General features: G+C 47.3%; 1 protein-coding gene across 4 annotated transcripts in view; it reads left to right on the top strand.

Moving 5' to 3' along the window:
- Nucleotides 1-24,172, top strand: part of JAKMIP1 (janus kinase and microtubule interacting protein 1) — a 175,858-nt gene that overhangs the window by 78,455 nt on the left and 73,231 nt on the right. For 3 of the 4 annotated variants that reach the window (XM_055385847.2, XM_055385846.2, XM_055385849.2), the window contains 2 exons: nt 6,471-6,746; nt 13,510-14,004. In XM_055385847.2, coding sequence (XP_055241822.1) covers nt 6,618-6,746; nt 13,510-14,004 — 624 coding nt within the window. In that variant the 5' untranslated portion in view covers nt 6,471-6,617. Of the gene's footprint in view, nt 1-4,076; nt 4,189-6,470; nt 6,747-13,509; nt 14,005-24,172 lie in introns of all 4 variants that reach the window. The other variant, XM_055385848.2, reaches the window with a different exon arrangement.

A 24,172-nucleotide genomic window follows, 5' to 3' on the forward strand; every position in this document is an offset into this window, starting at 1 on the left:
AACCTCCACCTCCCGGGTTCAAGCGATTCTCCTGGCTCAGCCTCCCAAGTAGCTGGGATTACAGCCTTGTGCAACCACGCCCTGCTAATTTGTACATTTAGCCGAGAGGGGGTTTTCTTCATGTTGGGTCAGACTAGTCTCGAACTCCCAACCTCAGGTGATCCACCTGCCTCGGCCTCCCAAAGTGCTGGGATTACAGGCGTGAGCCACCACGCCTGGCCCCAGGAGTGGTTTTTTCCTGCATGCCTGGTATATTAATTTCCTGTGGCCTCTATAAAGCATGACCACAAACTGGGTGGTAAACAGAAATTTACTCTTGCAGTTCTAGAGGTCAGAAGTCCCAAATCACGGTGCTGGCAGGGTCGCATTCCCTTAAAAAAAGCTGTCAGCCCTTCCCCCCTCTAGCTTTGGGTGGCTGTCGGCTGTCCTGGGCTTCCCTGGTGTGGCCACAGTGCTCTGGTCTCTTCCCTGACTTCGCTTGGGCTTCTCCTCTGTGTGTCTTCTCTGTGCATCTCCTAGAAGGACTCTTGTCAATGGATTTAGACTTCATCCTACTGCAGGATGATTTCGTCTTGAGATCTTTAACTTCGTTACATCTTCAAAGACGCTTTTTCCTAATAAGGGTACATCTGCAGGTTCTGGGGAGCAGGATGTGATCGTATCTTTTTGGGGGCCACGATTCAGCCCGCCTCAGCCCTCTTCGGCCAGAAGCTGGCCCATGTTGGCCAACCAGAGCTCTGCCCTTGCCTCCTGTGGCCTCAGTCCAGGGTCCCAGCCCTTCTGCTTGCCTCTACAATGTTGTCACCACGAAGCTGTGCTTTAATGAAGAGAGGAAATTTTGCAGCAGGCCTGAGAAGGCCAGACAAGGCCCTGCACCCAGTGCATGGGCAGATATTGGTGGTGGGCATTGTGGAAGGCTGTGGGGTCAGGCCAAGAGCCTGGCATATAGGTCAAGGTTGGCGAATATCCACCTCCTGCGAACCAAATCCTGTTGGCTAGAGAACTGAAATATCTCTGCAGCCCACCCATCTCTGACACCACATGGCCCTTGTCCCAGCCTCCATGTCATTTGTCTGTGTCTCAGCAGCCCAGGTGCCTTTTAAACAGCAGGATGATGGTCACAGAGCCTCTGCAATGCTTCCTGTGTGACAGGCAGGGACCCATTTCACCCTCACCACCACCAGTGGGATACAGCTATTACCTGTTGCGGGAAGTCAGGGACCCCAAATGGAGGGACCGGCTGAAGCCATGGCAGAAGAACGTGGATTGTGAAGATTTTATGGACATTTATTACTTCCCCAAATTAATACTTTTGTAATTTCTTATGCCTGTCTTTACTGCAATCTCTAAACATAAATTGTAAAGATTTCATGGACACTTATCACTTCCCCAATCAATACCCTTGTGATTTCCTATGCCTGTCTTTAATCTCTTAATCCTGTCAGCCGAGAAGGATGTATATCGTCTCAGGACCCTGTAATAATTGCGTTAACTACACAAATTGTACAGCATGTGTGTTTGAGCAATATGAAATGTGGGCACCCTGAAAAAAGAACACGATAACAGCAATTATTCAGGGAATAAGAGAGATAACCTTAAACTCTGACCGCTGGTGAGCCAGGCAGAACAGAGCCGTATTTCTCTTCTTTCAAAAGCAAATGGGAGAAATATCGCTGAATTCCTTTTCTCAGCATGGAACGTCCCTGAGAAAGAGAATGCGCACCTAGGGGTAGGTCTCTGAACTGGCCCCCCGGGGCGTACCTGTCTCTTATGGTCGAGATTGCAGAGGTGAAATAAACTCCAGTCTCCCATAGCGCTCCCAGGCTTATTAGGAAGAGGAAATTCCCGCCTAATAAACTTCGGTCAGACCGGTTGATCTCAAAACCCTGTCTCCTGATAAGATGTTATCAATGACAATGGTGCCCAAAACTTCATTAGCAATTTTAATTTCACTTCGGTCCTGTGGTCCTGTGATCTCGCCCTGTCTCCACTTGCCTTGTGATATTCTATTACCCTGTTAAGTACCTGATGTCTGTCACCCACACCTATTCGTATACTCCCTCCCCTGTTTGAAACTCCCTAATAAAAACTTGCTGGTTTTTGTGGCTTGTGGGGCATCACAGATCCTACCAATGTGTGATGTCTCCCCCGGACGCCCAGCTTTAAAATTTCTCTCTTTTGTACTCTATCCTTTTATTTCTCAAGCCAGTCGACGCTTAGGAAAATAGAAAAGAACCTACGTGATCATCGGGGCAGGTCCCCCGGTAATTACCATCTGCACTTCAGTGAAATGGAAATCCGAGTCACACCCTGCTAATGGCTTCCCAGCATGCTCAGAGCAGGGCTTGAACTCTGTCCAGGGCCAGCTTCACGGGCACATGAGCTGTGCTGTCCTGCAGGGCCTACACTCAGAGGGCCTGGCTCTTGGCTTAATGCTCTGCTGTTGCCGTCATGCAAGTCTTAATAATTTTGAACAAGGAGCCTCACGTTTTCATTTTTCACTGGGCTGCAAATATATAGCTGGTCTTGACTCTGTGCTTGGTGTAGAACCCCCACGTGGTCTGGCAGTTTGCCCTCCCCACCGCCTGCCCGTGACAGGTGATATTTGATAGCTGTGTATCACAGTGCCCTGTAGACTTGTTCTTTCCAGCACCTACCACAAGCCATCATTGTTTTATGTATTCATTTCCATAGTGGTGTTCCTGACTAGATAGTTCTGTGATGGCTGGGACCTTGTCTGGTCCTCCTGCATGCCCGGTATATTAATTTCCTGTAGGCAGTTAAAGGGCACCCGCACTGCCAAGGCACAGACAAACGATATGGAGGCTGGGACAGGGGACATGTGATGTCAGAGATGGGTGGGCTGCAGAGATATTTCAGTTCTGGGGCCAACAGGACTGGTTTGTGGGAGATGAATATTTGCCAACCTTGGCCTATATGCCAGACAAGGTCCAGGGTCAGCAGGTCCAAGGTCCCTGTGCCTTCAGGAAGGAGCCTTCTCTGAGGACTCCGCCCCCTGTGTGTCCTGAGCAGTCATCCTCCAGCCTGCGGCGCTGAACCAGTGCTGTGCTCCTTCCTCGACAGTGGGCTGTGCCATCTCCTGCTTGGTGGGCAGTAGGCTCAGAATGAAAATCCCCGGGCGCAGCTGACACCAAGCTAAGCTCAGGCAGGAGAGTTCCCTGCTGTTGCTCCTGCTGACGAGACCTTTGTGCAGCCCACAGCCAGAGGGGCTGATTACAGTGATGCTGTGTGGTGCTGTGAGCGTCAGGACTATCAACAATGTGTCCATGGCACAGAGGCCGGCTGCTGGGGCCCACCCTGAGCTCCAAGATTGACTTGGCCCAGAACTTTGGACATCCTCCCCTCCTGCACTCCATTCATCTCCACACTCACTGTGGCCCAGCCTGGCAGTGTCTGGCATGGGGTGTTGAGAATACCAGGCTTGGCATCAGCCCATGGAGATTTATTCATCCTGGAATTGGATTGAGCTTGGACTTTGGGCTGGGCACGGGGTGGGGTGCACAAAGGTGGGAGCTAAGGTTCTGACCCAGAGGAGCTGACACTTGACACACAGGGCAGGGCAGCCCTTTCCCCCACTGGCGGCCCAAAGAGTTGACAGACCTGCAGCCACCCCATCCTGCCTGCGAGGCCGGTGGGCCGCTCCTGTGGATGTGGTCCTTTTGCTTTCTCATCAGCTTTTTAGTGGTGTCCTTCCTGGCTAATTGCAGATATTTTTCTTGCCTTTCTTAAAAAACAAAACAAAACAAAAAAACTGCACTGTTTCCTCTTAAAAGCAGTCATTGAAGTAGAAAATTGTACTTACCTAGAAGAGTCTAAAGAAGAGAATAGATATCACCTATAATTGCATCCCCCAGGTGGTCCCTGTCAGTATCCTGGGGGCGTGGCTGCCGTGTCCTTTCCACCGTATCCCCAGGGTGCAGGGCTGGCACCTTGCAGGTGCTCAACACATATTTGTGACTGAGTGAAAATAATGAGCAAATATATATATAGCAGAAAATTGAAACTATAAATTGTATTTGTTTTTTATTTTTATGTATTTATTTATTTATTTTGAGATGGAGTCTCCCAGGCTGGGGTGCAACGACACGATCTCGGCCCACTGCAACTTCCGCCTCCCAGGTTCAAGCAATTCTCCTGTCTCAGCCTCCTGAGTAACTGGAATTACAGGTGCACACCACCACGCCCTGCTAATTTTTTGTATTTTAAGTAGAGAGGCAGTTTCATCATGTTGGCTAGGCTGGTCTCAAACTCCTGATCTCAAGTGGTCTGCCCACCTCGGCCTCCCAAAGTGCTGGGATTACAGGTGTGAGCCACCACACCCAGCCTGTTTTTTTATTTCACCTTTTTCACTCTTTGTGGTACTGACCTTTTCCCCATGTGGACTTTTCTGTCGGGGCTTAGACATCATTTACTTAATCTATCCCTTCTGGCTGAGCCTTGTGTTGTTGGGATGAACATCCAAGTGTTTCTATCAGAGACTGTATCTCTGGTATTTCCTTAAAGCACATTCCTAGAAGTGGCCACAGAAAGGAATAAAAAGGAGCAAGCTTCCTTTTTTGGTGTTGTATTTTGTGTGTCTTCCTGCCCATCAGGGTATGGGGAGGTGCACTTCAGACTCGAAGGCTGATTTCTGAGAACTGCTGTGGTTATAAAAGCGGCAGGTCAGCGGAGGTGAGGAATGAATTATGTATCAAGCTCTAAGTCAGATCAAGGCAAATGGAGTTCATACTTATCTGAAGACAGAATGTACCTTTCTGGAATCGATCAGCGGTGATGTTGATTAGCCCAGAATAATCCTTCATGGTGTGTTAAGAAACACCACTCTCTCCTGTTCAGGAGGAAAGCAGCTGACCTCCATCACTGCCTCCCAGATTTTGTAGCTTGGAGGGATGTCCCAGGGCCCCAGGGCTAGCAGGTCCCGCCTGACTTCAGTTCATGGCCACTGAGCATCTGCAACTTGCTGGATGCACTGGCGTTGTGGAGACCCCACCCCAGACCATCCCTGGGCACCCCTGTCCTGTACTTCCTGCATCTCCTGTCCACAGGCTGAGGTCATATGGACTCCAGGAGGCCAAATCCAATGTCCAGCTTCAGGTCCTCACCTTGACCTCTTTGGGGCTGCCCGCTGTTGGAGCCTTCCTTCTTCTAGACACACCATCTTCTGCAGCCTCCCTGGTGCTTTCTCTCCTTCTGTCCTGTTCATGGCCTTCCTTGCCAATTTTGTCTCATCTGCCCAACCTCCCAAGTTAGCATTCCTTGACACTGGAGTGTTCCCTCCTCGCTCTGCATTCATTCCCTACGTGATCTAATCCCAACGCCACGACTCACTGACTGTGTGGATTTAGGTAGCTGACTTCACCTCTCTGTGCTTTCATTTCCTCATCTCTAAAATGGGCCTAGTAAAATCCTCTCTCACCAGGTGTTCCAAAGATGATAGGACAGGATTCCCAGCTTCTGTCACAGGCCCTGGCACATGATGGGTGCCTCATGACTCTCCTGCTGTCACTCACTCATTCATTCACGCACCTGGCGGATCCTGATGGAATGCATCCTTACGTGCTGCCCTCTGTTCTAGGCATGGAGGACACAGCAGGTGCAGAGCAGGCCCAGGCCCTGCTTACTGGGAACCCATCCTCGTGTAGGGGACATAGATGAGAACTAAGTCAATTACAGTTTGTCAGATAGAAAACGAGAAGGAGACGTGGTGAAGGGAAGGGAGAGCAGAGGCGGGCTTTCAGAGGCAGCTTGGGGCGGTGATTAGGCTCAGTCCTGGCTCACCCGCTTCCAGCTGTGGACCTTGATCAGGTTCATACTATTTCCTCTCTCAGTAGTTGAGTGACATCACCAGCAGTCAACCTCTGTGTGTCTCAGTTTCCTCATCTGTAACACTGGGTGATATCACCTACCTAGTAGGGAAGGAAACTACTAACCTCTGAAATCGAAAAGTCCATTTCTCTAAGTGTGGTCCTCACACCTTGCTCCAGAATTGCTGGGATTGTGGATGGAAATGCAGATTCCCTGGACCACCATGCTCCTCATGCTTCGAGCTCTGGATGAGGCCCAGGGCCCTGCTTTTTGGAAGAAGCACCTTGGGAGACACAGGCTCACTGATGTTGGCAGACCATGGTCTGCAGGCTGCTGAGATGGGCTGGTCTTATCCTGATGGGAGCAGGATGGACTGAAGCTATTCCAGGTGTGGTCACCTGGGAGCCTCACCTGGGAGCATGTTAGAAATGCAAATCAGATTCTAATGGGTGGGCCCAGGACTCCACGCCTTAACAACCTCCAAGCGATTCTGCTGCAGCCCCCATCGGGAAGGCTCTAGGTCAGTCTGGGAGTGGCAGGTCATGCTCCAGATGAGGCAGGTGCCTGGCCCAGGGTGCCCGAGGCAGGGACACCAGCTCCCCACCCTTCTGTCTCTGCTAACTCAGTTTCCCTCCTTCCTTCAGGATCCCAAGTGATGGTGGTTTCCTCGGAGGGCGAGCTGAGTCCTGCGCGACTGGTTAGCACGGTGGAGCTGGTAGCCACGCCTGCTGGCTGGCGTGCGTGAACGGGTGTGGACCGCAGGATCTCAGCACTCTGACCCAAGGGGAAGCATGTCGAAGAAAGGCCGGAGCAAGGGCGAGAAGCCTGAGATGGAGACGGACGCGGTGCAGATGGCCAACGAGGAGCTGCGGGCCAAGCTGACCAGCATTCAGATCGAGTTCCAGCAGGAAAAAAGCAAGGTGGGGGTTGGCGCCAGCTCAGCAGCGGCTGGGCTGCAAATGTCCCTTTGGGCCGTGTTGCCCCTGAGGCATGTGTGTGAAGAGCCTGTTCCAGGAGGGGGGCCGAGGGGGGGCACTTCACCTCTCTGCCCTGCTGTCTGTCCCTTTGCAGTACAGAGACTGCTGGGCAGGAGTCTGGGCCCTACCAGTGCTTGCTGTGACCTTCAAAAAGCCACTGAACACCTCATTCTTTGATTTCTCTTACCTGCAAGATGGGGGTTGTCAGAAGAAAAATGTTTGACAAATTCAGTTTAGCAGAGATTAACTGAGCAAAGAACGATTCGAGGATGGGGCAGTCCCCAGAACAGAACAGGTTCAGAGAAACCTGCATGTGGTCAGACAGCATTCATTATGGGGACAGAAAACAGAAGAGGTGCTGAGGCTATTTGATCAGTTACAGCTTGACCCTTGATCCATGGGTCACCTGCGATTTACTGATGCTCAGCTGCTGTGATTGGCTGAGCTTCGGCTATTTGTTTAAAAATGCACCTAAGTCAGGCTTTCGGTTAGTTTGCCTGCTAAGTTAGGTTGCAGTTCATTGTATAGGAACTCATGCATGAAGGCATCCTCAGGCTGAGTTTAGTTTAATTCAGCAGGGTCATGGCGGTACCAGCTTTTCCTAAATTCCAAAAGGGAGTAGGGCATAGTGAGGTATGTCCGACTTCCCCGCTTCCCATCATGGCCTGAACTAGCTTTTCAGGTGAACTTTGGAAGACCCTTGGTGGAGAGGAGGGGTCCTTTCAGATGGTCAGGAGGCTTCAAAGTTTATTTTTGGTTTATGCTGCCATGAGGTCTTGAAAGCCATATATGTGCTTTCTTAGATGTGATGGGGCTGTGGTCTGGACTCAGGGCTCTGCTAGCTAAAGAGCTTGGAACAGAGCCTGGCTCTGCGATATGAGCTACTTTCCTCTCTCCTAAGGCAGATTTGAGCTTTGGAGCTGGTCAGGACAGTGCCTGGTTGGGTGCTTGCAGTCTAATTAAAGCACGGGCTGTCACAGAGTGGAGGAGCACAGGCTTTCTAGGCAGACCCGGCTTCAAACCTCAGCTTGTCCCCTAACTGGTCTCATGATCTTGGCCAGGTGACTAAAAGTCTCCGAAACCTCTGTCTTCTCATCTGACACCAGGTATTATGGTGTAATAATAGCTGTCTGGTTTAAGATGGTCATGAGGATCTGATTAATGGATGCAATAAAAAGCCCCATCAACATCTGGTGCCCAGGCACAGCTGCAGTCCTATTTGGTGGCCTGGTTCTTACTTGGGTGGGCTTGAGGGTGGAGCAAGCCCAGGGCTCTGTGAGCCCAGAGAGGAGCTGCCAGCCAGGCTGAGCCTAGAAAGAGGATGGAGATGCAGGCTTGCTTCTGGGTGGCTTGAGCAGTTGAAGGTCTATCTGAAGCCCGGAAGGTGCCCTCTGGCTCCTGCTGCAGTACCTGGAGTGATGGGTGGAGGCTGCTTGGGGAATTGCAGCAGGCGTCCCTGTCTTGTTGAGCTGGGACTCAGGTCGCCAATGGAGTGCTGGGCCAGATCCAGCTTCCAGGTGGGGACGGGGCTGGGGCCTGGGATCTGGGTCCAACCCCAGCTCAGGATGGCCGCACAGAGCAGAGGCTGAGTTCTGGACCAGGGGACTGGGCTTCTGGAACTTGGGGACAGATGCACCTGTCTCCATCCCTAGGTGTTCAAGATTCCAGGCCGAGTGCATCCAGCCTCTTTTAGACATGGATGCTGGTGATGCTGACCTGTTCACCCTTTAGCCAGGTCAACAGGCCAGGTCACCTCCGGGGCTGGGGCTGGGGCTGACTGGCTGGGGGTGTAAGGGCTGGAAGCTTGTATCGGACATAGCTACAGCAGCTGTGGTGACAGGGAAAGCTGCTCACTCACATCACACTGCCTGGGCTCAATCCCCTCTCCACCACCACCCCTGCCTGAGGTCTTATAAGCTGTGTAACCCCCTGCCTCAGTTTTCCCATCTGTAGATGGGGACCTCTAAGGTGTCTGCCTCCTGGGTTGTTTGAGGAATGGATGAGACAGTCACACACAGGGCCTGGGTGCTGCCTGTCATACGCTCACATGACCATCAGGGTGACCTTTACATGCCTACTGTGCAGATAGCACCAGGTGCTTTAGAGGGTGTCATGACCCTGGCAGTGACCTGAGAGATCAGGTGTGGCTTCCCCCGTGTTACAGGTGAGCAAGCCAAGGGCTGGAGAGGGCGGGGACTTGCCCAGGTGTGTTAGCTTGCCAGGGCCGCAGTAACCAAGTCCCACAGATAGGGCGGCTTACGCAACAGACGTTTGCTGTCTCACGGTCCTGGAGGCTGGCAGCCACAGATCCAGGTGTCAGGATTGGCTCCTTCTGAAGCCTCTCTCCTTGGCTTGCAGACGGCCGCCTTCTCCCTGTGTCTTCACATGGCTTTCTCCTCTGTGTTTGTCCATGTCTGTATTTTCTCTTCTTACAAAGACACCAGGCAAATCGGATTAGGGCCCACCCTAATGACCTCATTAGGATCTGTCTCCAAATGGAATCGCATCCTGAGGTCATGGGGGTTAGGACTTCAACATATGATTTTCAGGGGGACACAGTTTAGCCCCACACACGAGGCCAGCACAGTAGGTGGTATTGCTGGGTTGAAAGCCAGGCCCATGCGGACCCCAGGCTGGGCCTCCCTGTTACCACGCTGCCTCTCTGCCTCTGGGACGTGTGGCAATTTCCACTTGGATGCACACTGGCTGCTTATTTTCTCAATCCAGCCATCCCTGTGGCCGCTTCAGGTTGACTTACCCATCTGGCTGCTGGGAGAATTTCAATTCTCTGAGAATTCAGCAATGTGCTTATTGACTGGTACAAAAAACATAAATGCAAACTTTACAATTGCATTGAAGTGTTACTTTGATATGATCTCACAATCACTGTCAATGTCCCATTTAAAGTGCTGGCATTTTAGCAAAGCATCCCTGTTGGACACTGTAGGATGAAGGAGGGTGGTAAACGTGTCTGTCTGTTCATCTGCAAACCCCTGGCACGCATGCTCCATGCCTGGGCTGAGTGAGAAGTGTTTGGAAGTAACTCAGAGACAGACCCTGTCCTCAAGTCAGATGGGTACAGAGCCTCACAGGAAACCAGCAATACAGCAGCCCTGGGCACATTCCATCAGAGGTTTTAGAAAATAGTGCAGGGACAAGCAGAACCCAAGGCTTCACAGGGGCAGTTTTGTGGGGGTTTTGTGGAGCACTTCCTTACTTTCTGGCATTATAAGATGCCCCAGGCTCCGTAGTGGCTCACGCCTGTAATCTCAGCACTTTGGGAGGCCAAGGCGGGCAGATAATGAGGTCAGGAGATCGAGACCATCCTGGCTAACACAGTGAAACTCCGTCTCTACTAAAAATATAAAAAAATTAGCCGGGCGCAGTGGCGGGCGCCTGTAGTCCCAGCTACTCCGGAAGCTGAGGCAGGAGAATGGCGTGAACCTGGAAGGCAGAGCCTACAGAGAGCCAAGATCGTGCCACTGCACTCCAGCCTGGGGGACAGAGCGAGACTCCGACTCAAAAAAAAAAAAAAAAAAAAAAAGATGCCCCAGGCTCATCTTGTATATTTCCTACCCCAGCGCTAGACCCAGCAGTTTCTCTAAGGGGTCCTGGTTCCTTTTATTGGAGAATGGCATTAGAAACAAAGATCCAGGCACCAGGTGTGCCCATCACTGCTGCGGTGTCATTGTTTCTAGGCCCTCTCAGCTGCCAGAACAAGGAATATATATGTGTATACTGACCTGCGTATGTACACATACCTGTAAATATTTCCATATATGACATCTATATCCATACAAAGTCAAACATGAGTTCTTACAGATGTTCCAAGACGCATCGACTGCCGCATGGCTCCCTTCAGCCTCCTCTTGCTTGTCTGTAACCTCTTACTCCAAGTGGGAAACCTGGCTTCCCCCTCTGCCATCCACTTTCTTTGTTCAACACTATACATGTGTGATGGTTTCAGAGTAGTGAACTGGTACCCATGAGATTTAGAGGGCTTTGAGCATGGAGGGTGTGGTGGGGAGGGCTGCTGCAGGTGGCTTGGGCAAGGGGGAAGTGGGGAAGTGGCCAGGCCTGGACATGGAGAGCCAGTGCTGCCGGATTGGATGAGGATGAGGATGGAAAGGGGTGAATCTGACTCACTCTCTGAGTGGGAGTGGCAAGTGAGGGTGGTGCTGGTGGTTCAGATAATTTCTCCACGCCAGCCCCCACACCCCCAGGGCCTGCTCCCTCTCTTGGCCTTTGTGCCATGGCTGCATTTAGAGTCCAAGTGCTGAGGAGCGGCTGGTGTGGGTGCCTCTACACTTGGGGTAGCTTGGAGGCACCTGGAGGTAAAGTGCTGGGCAGCTTTTTTTGGCCTGCTCAGCTGGATGGAGTGGTGGTGGGAGGGAGTGCTCTGTGCCCATCAGAGGTCACCCCAGCCTCACTCTGCTGCTTCTGTGGCATAGGTCATGTCACCTGGGCTTGGCTCTCGGCAGCTTTGGGCAGAGCTGGAGGGACCCAGCAGGGCCCTGTCCCCAGGCCCCTGCCTCTCTGTCACCATCCCTGCCCTACACACCTGGATCACCAGCCTCAGCAGCACCTCTGCCCCTCCCAGGAAGCAGCCCCTAGACACCCCGGGCTGCCCTGCACAGGCCTCTGCCCACCCTTCCATGTTCCTCACCCCCTTTCTACCTGTGTCTCTCACACGAGGCCGCCCACCCGTGATGCAGAAAGTCAGAACCATGATAACAACAGACTTCCATTCACCCACCCACAGTCACCTCATCTTCCTCCTCCCAACGGGCCTTTGAGGGGCAGCTGTTGACATCCCTGTTTCCTAGTAATGGAAACTGGAGCTCTGGAAGGTTGTATAGTCAGGGTTCTTCAAAGAAACAGAACCAATAGGTTGTGACACACACACACACACACACACACACACACACACACACCACAGAGTGAGAGGTTGTTTGTCAGTTTTAAGGAATCGGCTTATGCAGTTGTGGGGCTGGCAAATCTGAAATGTGTAGGACAGACCAGCAGGCTGGAGATTCAGGCAAGGGTTGATCTTGCAGCTTCGAGTCGCAGTGCAGCCTGGAGGCAGAGTTCCTTCTTCCGCAGGGGACCTCGGTCTTCTCTTAAAGCCTTCGACTGATTGGATGAGGCCCACCTGCATTGTAGAAGGCACTGTGCTTCACCCAGAGTCTACTGATGTAAATGTTAATCTCTTATAAAATGTACCTTCACAGCCACATCTGGACTGGTGTTTGACCAAACGACTGGGCATTGCGGCCCAGCCAAGTCGACCCACAACATCAGCCACCATAGAGGTAGAGAAATTTGCCTGGGGGAAACGCAGCTTATCAAAGCAGATTAGGATCTCATTGGATCTGACCCTGCTGGCCCCAGATGGCTGTCGGCATTAACCAGGGACTTGACTGTTGCCCCGCAGGAGGGAGAACAGTCAAAACCATTTTGTCCTTAACCGGGACAATTCTGTTAAATACTTAAAGTTCTGGCTTCCTGCTGCTAAATCCACTAGGAAAAGATGCTGATTGCTGCCCCCAGGGTAAGGTGGACAGAGCATGGACTGGTCGGCTGGCTTCATTCCTATGATTGTGAGTATCTGGTGAAAGGAGATGTTGATCTTGTGTGTTTGCCTGGGTTGGTTTTATTTGCTTTTTTACCTGCTGTTATAAGTAAGGATTTATCAATACTCAGGTGCCATTGTAAAACTTCTCACCTAAAATTAATTTTAACATATTACTATGTTATCAACAGTGTGGTCTGGGGAAAAACATTGCCATTTTCCCTGGAAGCAGCTTGTCCACCAGAGGCAATTCATTTCAGGTCTTCAGAGATGGGCAGAATTCAGGAAATAAGGGCTTGTCAAGCATTCCTGTGGAATGTGTGTTGAGTGATATTTGAAACAAAAAGGTTAAAGAAAGCATTTTGAAGTGTTTTAAGAACACACTCCCTTGGGACGTTTTATAAGTAATGTTTTGAATTGTTTGCTGATAAAATGAATAGGCTCAAGGCGGGGTGGGTTGCCTGGTAGCACAGGGTCCTCATCCCTCACCCTGGGCAGCTCACCAGACTGTCTCTGATCTTTGGCTGCCTCATGATAAAACAGAGGAGAGAGAGAGGAAGAGAGAGAGAGAGAGAGAGAGAGAGAGGGAGAAAGAGAGGGAGCACGCTACCTCCTTCCCAAGACCGTGAGGGGTTCATGTGGCAATGTGGGTGATGCATTGGAGCCCCCAGCCCAGCTAGGGACCCCACTCAACAAGAATGGTGCCCCCTGCTCACTGCCCCCCCAGGACTTAGAAGCCTGGTCTGTCTTTTCCAACTCCACAGTCCGCGCATAGGGCCCTGGAAATATATTTCTGGTTTACAATCTTTTGGGTCTTGGTGATGATTTCTGCAGGGTGTGTTTTGTGATTGAGCAGTCGTGTCAATCTACAACCTGGAAGAGATGTCAAAGGCTTGAATGCCTCTCCAGCATCCTCAGGGGGTTTCCACCCCCAGGGAAAATCTCAGGGAACTAGCAGGAGAGATTCTAAGTGGGGCTGGCAGGAGGGTCAGGCCTGCAGGGCACTGCCGAAGGGGGAATCCATGGGAACGTGGGCCCAGGTGGGTGTCTTGGGCGTGGGGAGGCTATGGCCAGCTCCCCCAGCTGTGACCCTGACCCTGACCCTGACCGGCTCTCTCGCCGCTCTGGCTGCAGGTGGGCAAACTGCGCGAGCGGCTGCAGGAGGCGAAGCTGGAGCGCGAGCAGGAGCAGCGACGGCACACGGCCTACATTTCGGAGCTCAAGGCCAAGCTGCATGAGGAGAAGACCAAGGAGCTGCAGGCGCTGCGCGAGGGGCTCATCCGGCAGCACGAGCAGGAGGCGGCGCGCACCGCCAAGATCAAGGAGGGCGAGCTGCAGCGGCTGCAGGCCACGCTGAACGTGCTGCGCGACGGCGCGGCCGACAAGGTCAAGACGGCGCTGCTGACCGAGGCGCGCGAGGAGGCGCGCAGGGCCTTCGATGGAGAGCGCCTGCGGCTGCAGCAGGAGATCCTGGAGCTCAAGGCAGCGCGCAAGCAGGCAGAGGAGGCGCTCAGTAACTGCATGCAGGCTGACAAGACCAAGGCAGCCGACCTGCGTGCCGCCTACCAGGCGCACCAAGACGAGGTGCACCGCATCAAGCGCGAGTGCGAGCGCGACATCCGCAGGCTGGTACGTGCCGCCCCCTCCCCCGCCCGCGGGCACGCGGCCTTCCCTCCCTGCACGCATGGGGGAAATGCGGAGCTCCGAGGACCTGCTGTGCTCCAGGCATTGTTCAAAGCACTGGGGCCCCAGCAACCTCCCTGCCGTCTTAGGTGTGGTAAGGAGGCTTTGGGGCTGCAGGTAATCCGCTCAAAGAACAGTTCCCCATTTGTCAAAGGAGCTTAATGGAGACTAGCGAGGGTTATTGCAAATGCCTCGTGATAGCACATCTAAGTGTCGGGCATTTATTGATTCATTTGCTTCAACAACCATGAGCAGACTTCCATCTCCAGGTAAGATGCCGCAGGTCAGGGCAGGCCGGTCAACTGGCTGCAACAGCAAGGGAAAAATATAAATTGCAAATAGTCCTGTTTTGAAAGATACTGGAGATCTGTGGAAGCTGTGGAGTGTGGATGAACTAAAATTCCAAAGGGAAGGGGAAAGAGCCCTGCCTAGGCGGCCTAATTGCCAGCTGCTTTCTTCCCTTGGGGCATTTGTGGATTCTGGGTGTGGGCTGAAGATTGGATGTCCTCAGAGAGATGAGTAGGACTTTCTGCCATCTCAGAGTGGGCATGAAAGAATGGAAACCAGAGGAGCCCCACCTAGGCCAGCTTGCTGCACAGGAGATCCTCCTGAGTCCTGGAGTGAATGGGGAGGCTGGCGAGCCCAGCTGGAAAGGCAGAGTGACAGCTCCCATGCCCTCACTGGACGTAGGAGACAAAGGGAGGGGGCCCGCCACAAACACATGACCAGTCTGCCCCTCAGGGCGTTTGTCACACTTTGAAGCTGTGTGGGGCAGGAGGCTAAGAAGTAAAGTAAGCTGAGATTTTCAGACTGGATCAAACAGTAACAGTGATATTTACAAGAGAGACATCTTAATTATGAGGACATGGTGACATGGAGCATAAGAGGATGGGGAAAGATACACTGTGCAAGCACTTCCTAAAAGCAAAGCTGGTCTGGCTGTATTAATGTCAAAGGCTCTAAGGCAAGAAGTAATACTAAAGACACAAAAGGACAGTTCTTAATAATAAAGGGTCAATTCAGTGGGAATGCATTCAATAACAAAACCTCAAAATGTATAAAAGAAAAAAATTATCAACACTAAAAGGAGAAGCAGACAAATCCACAGTTATGGTTGGGGTGAACACACTTCTCTCAGCAAACAGTAGAACACACAGACAAAGAATGAATAAAGACATGATTTCACCAACACAATTAACCAACGTGAACTTACCTGACAGAGCACTCTATTCCACAACTGCAGAATACTGTGGACATGACATACTTTTATCATTATAGACCACATTTCAAAATTTGTGGGTTGTAATTAGTCCTTAGAGCAAAACATACTTTAGACAAAAAGAAGAAATGCTGAAAATCAAGCATCTAAGCTTCTATCTCAAGAAGAAAGAAAAAGAACAGCAAATTAAACTCCAGAGAGTAGAAGGAAGGAAATTTTAAAGAGCAAGAAACAGTGAAATAAAATCAATAAAGAAAATCAACAAATTCAAGAGTTAATTAAAACTGATAAATTGACAAACATTTAGCAATATTGATAAAGCAAAACAGAGACAATAAATTACTAATATCAAAAATGTAAAGGGGGAAATACCACAGCTCCTACAGTTAATAAAACCACAGCATATACCAATAAACTTGAAACCTCGATAAAATGAACATATTCCTTGAATAAGCACAATGTACCAAAACTGACATGAAACAAATAGAAAATCTAAGTAGTCCTATAGCTCCTAAATAAATTAAATCTGTAATGAATAATTTTCCTATGAAGAAAGGCCCAGACCTAGATGGCTTCACAAGTAAATTCTTTCAAGTGTTTAAGAAAGAAGTAAAACTAATTCTAGCCAAAGTCTTCCAGAAAATAGAGAATTAGGAACACATTTTAACTAACTTATGAAGCCAGTGTAACTCTGATTCCAAAAGCAATAACATTACAGGATAAGAAAACTTTTGGATTACCTTTTATGAACATAGATACAAGAGTACGAGCAAGATCTTAACATATCAAATCCAGCAATACATAGGAAGGCTAATAAGTCATAACCCAGCTGGGTTTATTCTGAAAATATAAAGATTGGCTTCATATTCTAAAATCACTGAATATAATTCAACATAATAATATGATAAAAAAGAAAAAAAACATGTGGTCAGTCATCTTAATAGATGCAGAAAAATCTGTTGGTAAAATTCAACTTCATGATATAAACTCTCCGAAAACCAGGAAAAGAATGGAATTTCTCTAATATGATAAATGGTTCTGTCAAAAATCTTTTACAAGTAACATACATAATGATGAAATATTGAACATTTCCCACCCAAGTTCAAGGTCAAAACAAGATGTTGACTATTACCACTTCTAGTCAACATTGCACTGGCCAGGATGTCAAATATAAAATAAAATAAAATAAATAAAAGTTTCATTGGGAGGCCAAGGCGGGCAGATCACGAGGTTAGGAGATCGAGACCATCCTGGCTAACATAGTAAAACCCCATCTCTACTAAAAATACAAAAAATTAGCGGGGTGCAGTGGTGGGTGCCTGTAGTCCCAGCTACTCAGGAGGCTGAGGCAGGAGAATGGTGCGAACCTGGGAGGCAGAGCTTGCAGTGAGCTGAGATCGCGCCACTGCACTCCAGCCTGGGCGACAGAGTGAGACTCCCTCTCAAAAAAAAAAAAAAAAAAAAAAAAAAAAGGTTTTAGAGAGGGAGAAAAAAGGGAAACTCATTATTTGCAGGTGCTATGGTCGTGATGCAGAAAACCCAAGAGACCTGTTTTAGTTCATTACTGTTGCTATAACAAAATAACACAGACTGGGTAACTTATATATATTAGAAATTTATTTCTTACCATTCTGGAGGCTGGGAAGTCCAAGATCCAGGCAGTGGCAAGTTCAGTATCTGGCAAGGGTCCAGTTTCTGCTTCTAAGACAGTGCCTTGAATGCCATGTCCTCACGTGGCAGAAGGAGTGGAATGACATAAGAGAGGCAGGCAGCTCATATTTCTCTTATAAGGTCACTAACTCCCTTCGTAAAGGCTTTGCCCTCATGACTTCATCGCCTCTTAAAGACCCCACCTCCTAATACTATCACATTGATGATAAGTTTCAATGTATGAATTTTTGTGAGACACATTCAGAACATGGCAAGACTCCACAAACTGTTAGAATTAATAAGTGAGTTTATCAAAGTCTACATATACAAGGTACATACACACAAATAAGTTGTTTCAATATATCAGCAGTGAACAATTAGAAAATGAAATCTTAAAAAATATCATTTACAGTAAAGCACCACAAAATTCAAATACCTAGGAATAAATCTAAGGAAAGTTGTGTAAGATGTCTCCCCTGAAAACTATAAAACATTGCTGAGAAAAACTTAAGGAGATCTAAATCAATGGAAAGGGATATCGTTTTCATCGATTAGAAGACTTAGTATAGATATCAGTTTTTCCATGATTGATCTACAGATTCAGTGCTATCCCTTACCAAAATCCCAGCAGACTCTTTTTTTTTAACTGAGTCTTGCTCTGTTGCTCAGGCTGGAGTGCAGTGGCGTGATCTCAACTCACTGCAACTTCTGCTTCCTGGGTTCAAGCAATTCTCCTGCCTCAGCCTCCCAGGTAGCTGGGATTACAGATGCCTGCCACCATGCCCGGCTAATTTTTTTTTTTTTTTGTATTTTTAGTAGAGATGGAGTTTTGCCATGTTGGCCAGGCTGGTCTCGAACTCCTGATCTCAAGTGATCCGCCTGCCTTGGCCTCCCAAAGTGCTAGGATTACAGACGTGAGTCACCACGCCCAGCCACCAGCAGACTTTTTAAATGCAGACATCGGCAAGCAGATTCTAAATTTGATGTAAAAATTGAAAGGATGTGGAATCACAATCTTGAAGAAGAGAAAAATTGGAGGTTTCATACAACCTATAACAAAGTTTACTACAAAGCTACAGTAATCAAGACAGTAAGGCTGAAGGTTAGAGAGACACGTCAATGTAACAGAAGAGCCCAGAAGTACATCTTCACGTGTGTGGACAAAGATACCGTGGCAGTTCACTATAGAGAGGATGATCTTTCAATGGACAATATTGGACTGGTCAGCTATCTGTAAGAAAAAAAAAACAGGAAATACACACACACACACCACACACACACTCTCTGTATATAGAGTATGAAGTCTATATCATACTACCCACAAAGATTAATTCAAAGTGGTCCATAGGCCTACATGTAAAAAGTAAAACAATACAGCTGCTAGTAGAAAACAGACTATTTTCATGATCTTGGGACATGGTAAATATTTCTTAAGCAGGACACAGTACACTATTTACATAAATATACTATTCAGAGAGGGTTGTACATTGGACATGAAATAATCATTGTTCATCAAAAGACACTAATAAAAGAGAGACAAGGCAAATTACAGACTGAGAGAAGACATGTTCAATACCTATAACCACAAAGAACTTTTGTGCAGATTATAAAAACTATAAAACAATATGAAAAATAACTCAAAAATGGGCAAAAGCTTGAAAGAATATTTCAAAAACAGGATAATTAAATGACTAACAAATATGTGAAAAGGTATTCTACCTCATTGATCATCAGGGAACCAGTAAAATTACAACTAGATATAAATTCTCATCCACTAGAATGACTATTAAAAAAAAACAGACAATAGTAAATGTTGACTAGCATGTGGAGGAATGGGTACTGTCATTCTGATAGGACTTTAAAATGGTATAGCCACCTTGATAAATGGTTTTGCAGTTTCTTAAAAAGTCTAAAAAAAGGACACCTACGGACTCTGTAATTCTACTCCTAAGCATCTACCCAAGAGAAATGAAAACACATATTTGTATAAAGATTTGTACACGAATGCTTATAGCATTATAATAGTCAACGAACGGGAGAAGCCCAAATGTCCTCAGTTGGTGAATGGATAAATGTGGCATGTCTATATAACACGATGTGATTCAACAATGAGAAGGTATGAAATATTGATATATGCTTCAATATCTATAACATTTCTGAACCTCAGAAACATTATGCTAAATGATAGAAGCTAGACACAAAAGACCTCATATTGTATGCTTGCATTTATATGAAATCTCCAGAATAGCCAAATCTATATGCTTCAATATCTATAACATTTCTGAACCTCAGAAACATTATGCTAAATGATAGAAGCTAGACACAAAAGACCTCATATTGTATGCTTGCATTTATATGAAATCTCCAGAATAGCCAAATCTATATGCTTCAATATCTATAACATTTCTGAACCTCAGAAACATTATGCTAAATGATAGAAGCTAGACACAAAAGACCTCATATTGTATGCTTGCATTTATATGAAATCTCCAGAATAGCCAAATCTATATATCCAAATCTATAGTGGCTGACGGGGACTAGTTGGAATGGAGATTAGCTGTAAATGAGCGTGAGGGATCTTACTGGGTGAGGAAGGTTCTGAAACAGATTATAATGATGGCTTCACAACTTGGAAGACTTACTAAAAATCAGTGAAGTTCATGATATATAAATTAAACTCTAAAATATTTAAAACAAGAAAAATTGGAAATTTAAATAGGATTGATAAAAGTTTAATGGTGGATCTTGTATCTGCATTTAAAAGGAGCATATTTATAAGAGGAAGAAAAGCACACAATGAAACAACACTGCCCAGGCCCCAGGATGGCTAAATTAAAAAGCTAACAGCGCTGAGAAATGGCAAGGACGTGGAGCAACCGTGCCCCTCGGTAGCATCCCATACACTAAAGTGCCCTAAAACGAAACAGAGACATCTATCTGTTAACTCAGAATTTCTCATCAAGCAAAAAATATTATTTTACAATAAGAGTGAAATGAAGACATTTTAGGTAAGAGGAAGCTAAGATTATTTGTCGCCAGAGGCTGTACCACCAAAAATGCTAAAGGAGATTCTGCAGGTGAAGAGAAACAATGCCGGATAGGAATTTAGTTCTCTTGGAAGGGAATAAAGAACAGGAGAAGTGGGTAAAGGAGAGTCAATGTCTGAGACGATCTCTTTTTCTCAATGTATTCAAAACACAAGTGACTGTTTAAAGCAAAAGAATCACGTTGTATTGTGGGGTTTATGACATATGCAGACGTAAAATGCATAAAACAATCTAGAAAGGATGGGGTGGGGGTGGTTGGTGGTAAACGGACCTGTGCTCTCGCACAGTCCTTCAGTCTTGTCTGAGGGGGTGCGTGACGCTATGAGTTCAAGGAGGCTGTGACAAATCAAGGTTTAAAAAGGCAGCACAAGGAGGCACAGCTAAAAAGCAAATAGGGGAAATAAAATGAGAGAGTAAAGAAATCTGTTTGCACTAAAAGAGGGTAGCAAAGAAGGACCAAAGCAGGGAAAAAAAAACAGACGAGACAAATGGAGAAGAGACAGCAAAACGGTGGAATTAAAGGGGTCATATCAGTAGTTACATTAAATGTAAATGGACTAAACCAGTTAAAAGGCAGAAATTGTCAGAGTGGATACAAAATTCACACTTTAAATATAAAGACCCACTTTCCCTGAAGGAAAAGGATAGAAAACATGCTCTGTCAGCAATAGATGTAGCAATAGGATGGATAAAGGTGTATTTAGTCAATGGGATATTACACAGCACTGGGAAAAAATGAATTTCCAAAACAGGCAAGAAAATGAATGAATTTCCCAGACATGGTGTCAGAACCAAACCAAAGAAGATGAGCACAAAAGCTACGTACTATATGATTTTACTCACATGAAGTTTAAGAAGGGTAAAAACTAATCTAAGGTGCTAGAATAAGAGTGTGGATGACCTCCGGGTGTGGGGTTGATCAGGAAGCGGCAGGAGCCAGCCTTCTCGAGCATCAGGAATCAATCTTTCTTTTCTTTCTCCTTTCTTTCTTTCTTTGTTTCTTTCTTTCCTTCTGTTTCTTTCTCTTTCTTCCTTTCCTTTCTTTCTTTCTTTCTTTCCCTTTCTTTCTTTTTCTTTCTTTCTTTCTTTTCTTCCTTTCTTTCCTTTCCTTCTTTCTTTCTTTCTCTCTCTCTCTCTCTTTCTTCCTTCCTTCCTTTCCTTTCTTTTCTTTCTCTTTTCTTTCTTTCCTTCCCTCCCTCCCTTCCTCCTTCCCTCCCTTCCTTGTTCCTTCAGATGAAGTTTCACTCTTGTTGTTCAGGCTGAAGTGCAGTGCTGTGATCTCGGCTTACTGCAACCTCCACCTCCTGGATTCAAGCAATTCTCCTGCCTCAGCCTCCCGGGTAGCTGGGATTACAGGCGCCTGCCACTACGCCTGGCTAACTTTTTTGTATTTTTAGTAGAGACAGGGCTTTGCCATGTTGACCAGGCTGGTCTCGAACTCCTGACCTCAGGTGATCCACCTGTCTTGGCATCCCGAAGTGCTGGGATTACAGGCGTGAGCCACCGCACGCGACGAGGAATGTTTCTTTTCTGACCTGGGTGGTAGTTGTGTAAAGTGTGTTCAGGCAGGCGTGGTTTTGGACAGCACCTTGTTAAACCAGACTCATGCGTATCAGAACCATGTTCTCGAACTGCAAACTCGACACTACACTTTTGTTATCTCTGAGTCAAGTCACAGTCACCGTTTTTCTGTCCCACAATGTAAGTGGGCCATAAAGGGCATTGCATTTTAATTATTCTTTCTGGTTCCATGGAGAGAGCTTTCACTACCTCTGAAATATTCAAAGCCAGACAAAAACCTGACATCCTGGTCTTGAGTGATTTTGATCAAGGGAAACAGATTGCGTTTCTCCAAGCTGTCTAAGCAAGCATGGGGCCTGGCTTTTCCCATGGAATGGTTGACTCACACCATTTGTCAAATGATGATGAGAACGAACGCTTCTTATTGCATTTTTTGTTGCAAAATAGGGAAGTGATCTGTAAAGCTTCCCCCGTCCTTGTGGAGTTTTCCAAAGGTGGTATAGAAATAGGTTGAGCATCCCTAATCCAAAGTCCCAAATGCTCCAAAATCTGAAACTCTGTGAGTGCCAACATGAAGTCACAAGTGGAAAATTGCACACCCAACCTCCTGTGACAGATCGCAGTCAAAATGCAGGTGTACAACGCAGTGTATTTAGCATACCCAAGGGGAAAAAGATCCCCCTAGCCCCCATCAGCTGTGATAGAGCTTCCATACACACCCAGACTCCCCATGCAAGCAAGCTCACATGTTACCATGAGCAATTATCTTCTCCACTGTATCAGTGGTATGTGTGAATAAGTGTAAGAAATGATTACTTATTGGTAGCATATAAATTCAGAGTCAGAACTGGGCGAGATGGCTCATGACTGTAATCCCAATACTTCAGGAGGCTGAGGTGGGAGGATTGCTTGAGGCCGAGAGTTTGAAACCCTCCTGGGCAGTGAGGTCTTGCCTCTACAAAAAATTTAAAAATTAGCCGGACGTGGTGGCATACCCCTGTAGTCCCAGCTACTCAGGAGGCCCAGGTGGGAGGATTGCTTGAAGCCAGCAGATTGAGGTTACTGTGACCTACGATCATGCCCCTGCACTCCAGTCTGGGTGACAGAGAGAGAGAGTCTGTCTTGAATAAATAAATACATTCATTGTCAGGAATGATGGTGATGCCAAACAACCCCAGACTGTCAACTTGGGTGGCTGAGACAGTGAGAACTTTGCTTTCCGATGTTTCAATGTACACAGACTTTTGTTTCATGTACAAAATTATTAAAAATATTGTATAAAATTACCTCTCAGCTATATGTATAAGTGTATGTGAAACATAAATGGATTTCATGTTTAGACTTGGGTCCCATCCCCAAGATATCTCACTATGTATGTGCAAATATTCCAAAATCCAAAAACCCTCAAATCTGTAACACTTCTGGTCCCAAACATTTCAGATAAGGGATACTCAACCCGTACTCCCATTTTACAGGGTAAAAGTTAAGTGGGAATTTTATACTCAGTCTCAGGCCATTGATCCTCTTTAAAAACTCAATTCTGAATGATACAGGATTAAAAGCAATGTCCAATGGGATCTGAAAATGAATTTGTTATAATGATAATGGCAAATATTATTCTACCCCCAGTTTCCTCAACAGAGTATTTGATGCACAGATGGCATGCAGGCCTTTAGAAAAATGGAGGGTGAAGATATAGCCTGGGAAACAGTCTTTAAACAATGTGGCAGAGGGTTAATATCCTCAGTGTATAAAAAGTTTGTCAAGTTTACAAGAGGAACAATGGGAATTTATAATTAGTCAAGCCATGGGAACACACAGTTCACAAAGAAGAAAAGCAATGCCTATTAAATATAAAAATTAGTTTAACCTCACCAGTCATGAAATGCAAATTAAAACAGCAGGATGCTATCATTCCCAATCAAATTAGCCAGGATTTTTTTTTAAAGGTAGGGTATAATTTAAGTGTCAAAAGAGAAGACAGCAGGTGCCTTTGGCAGGTTGTTCTCAGCCCCAGGGCCTTTGCACAGGCACTCCTGTGTCCTTGGCCGGGAGCGCTCCACCCCCGATCTTTGCACCGTTGGTTCTTTCTCACTGAGTAGCTCCCACCTCAGTGTCCCTTGTTCAGGGAGGCCTGCCTGAGAATCATCTAGGCCAGCCCCGAGTCACTCAGTTATATGCCACCTTTTCCCATCCTTGCCACAGCACTTCTCATCTGATATTTTTATCTCTCTCTCTTTGATTATTTCTTGTGTGTTTTCCCCTACTAGGATCGAAGTTCTGTAAGGACAGGGACTGAGTCTGTCTTGTTCACTGTGAAAGCCCAGAGCCTGTGCAGTGTGGTGCATAGCAGATGCCCCCCGCCTCTGTGCAAACAACAGCTTTATGCACGCTCCTGCCCTTTAGTGTGTTAATTCCACTTCCAGGAGTCTACCGGAGGAAATGTGCAAAAGCATGCACAAATCTTACGTACACATCAGATGGCGCCGTGTGTGTTCTGCCAGTGGTCTATTGCATCCGCATTTGCTGCCTCGAGTTTCTGAGTCAGGACAATGACTCAGGCGTTTATGACAAGCTATAGGGACTTGGGAAAGTGAACACAGAAGGTTAAAAAACAGGATGTATGGCTGCAAACAGGACTCTGTCTTGCAGAAGTAGAATGAGGGGAAGCAGGTGA

Source organism: Gorilla gorilla, chromosome 3 (genome assembly GCF_029281585.2).
Source record: "Gorilla gorilla gorilla isolate KB3781 chromosome 3, NHGRI_mGorGor1-v2.1_pri, whole genome shotgun sequence".
Taxonomy (NCBI): Eukaryota; Metazoa; Chordata; class Mammalia; order Primates; family Hominidae; genus Gorilla; species Gorilla gorilla.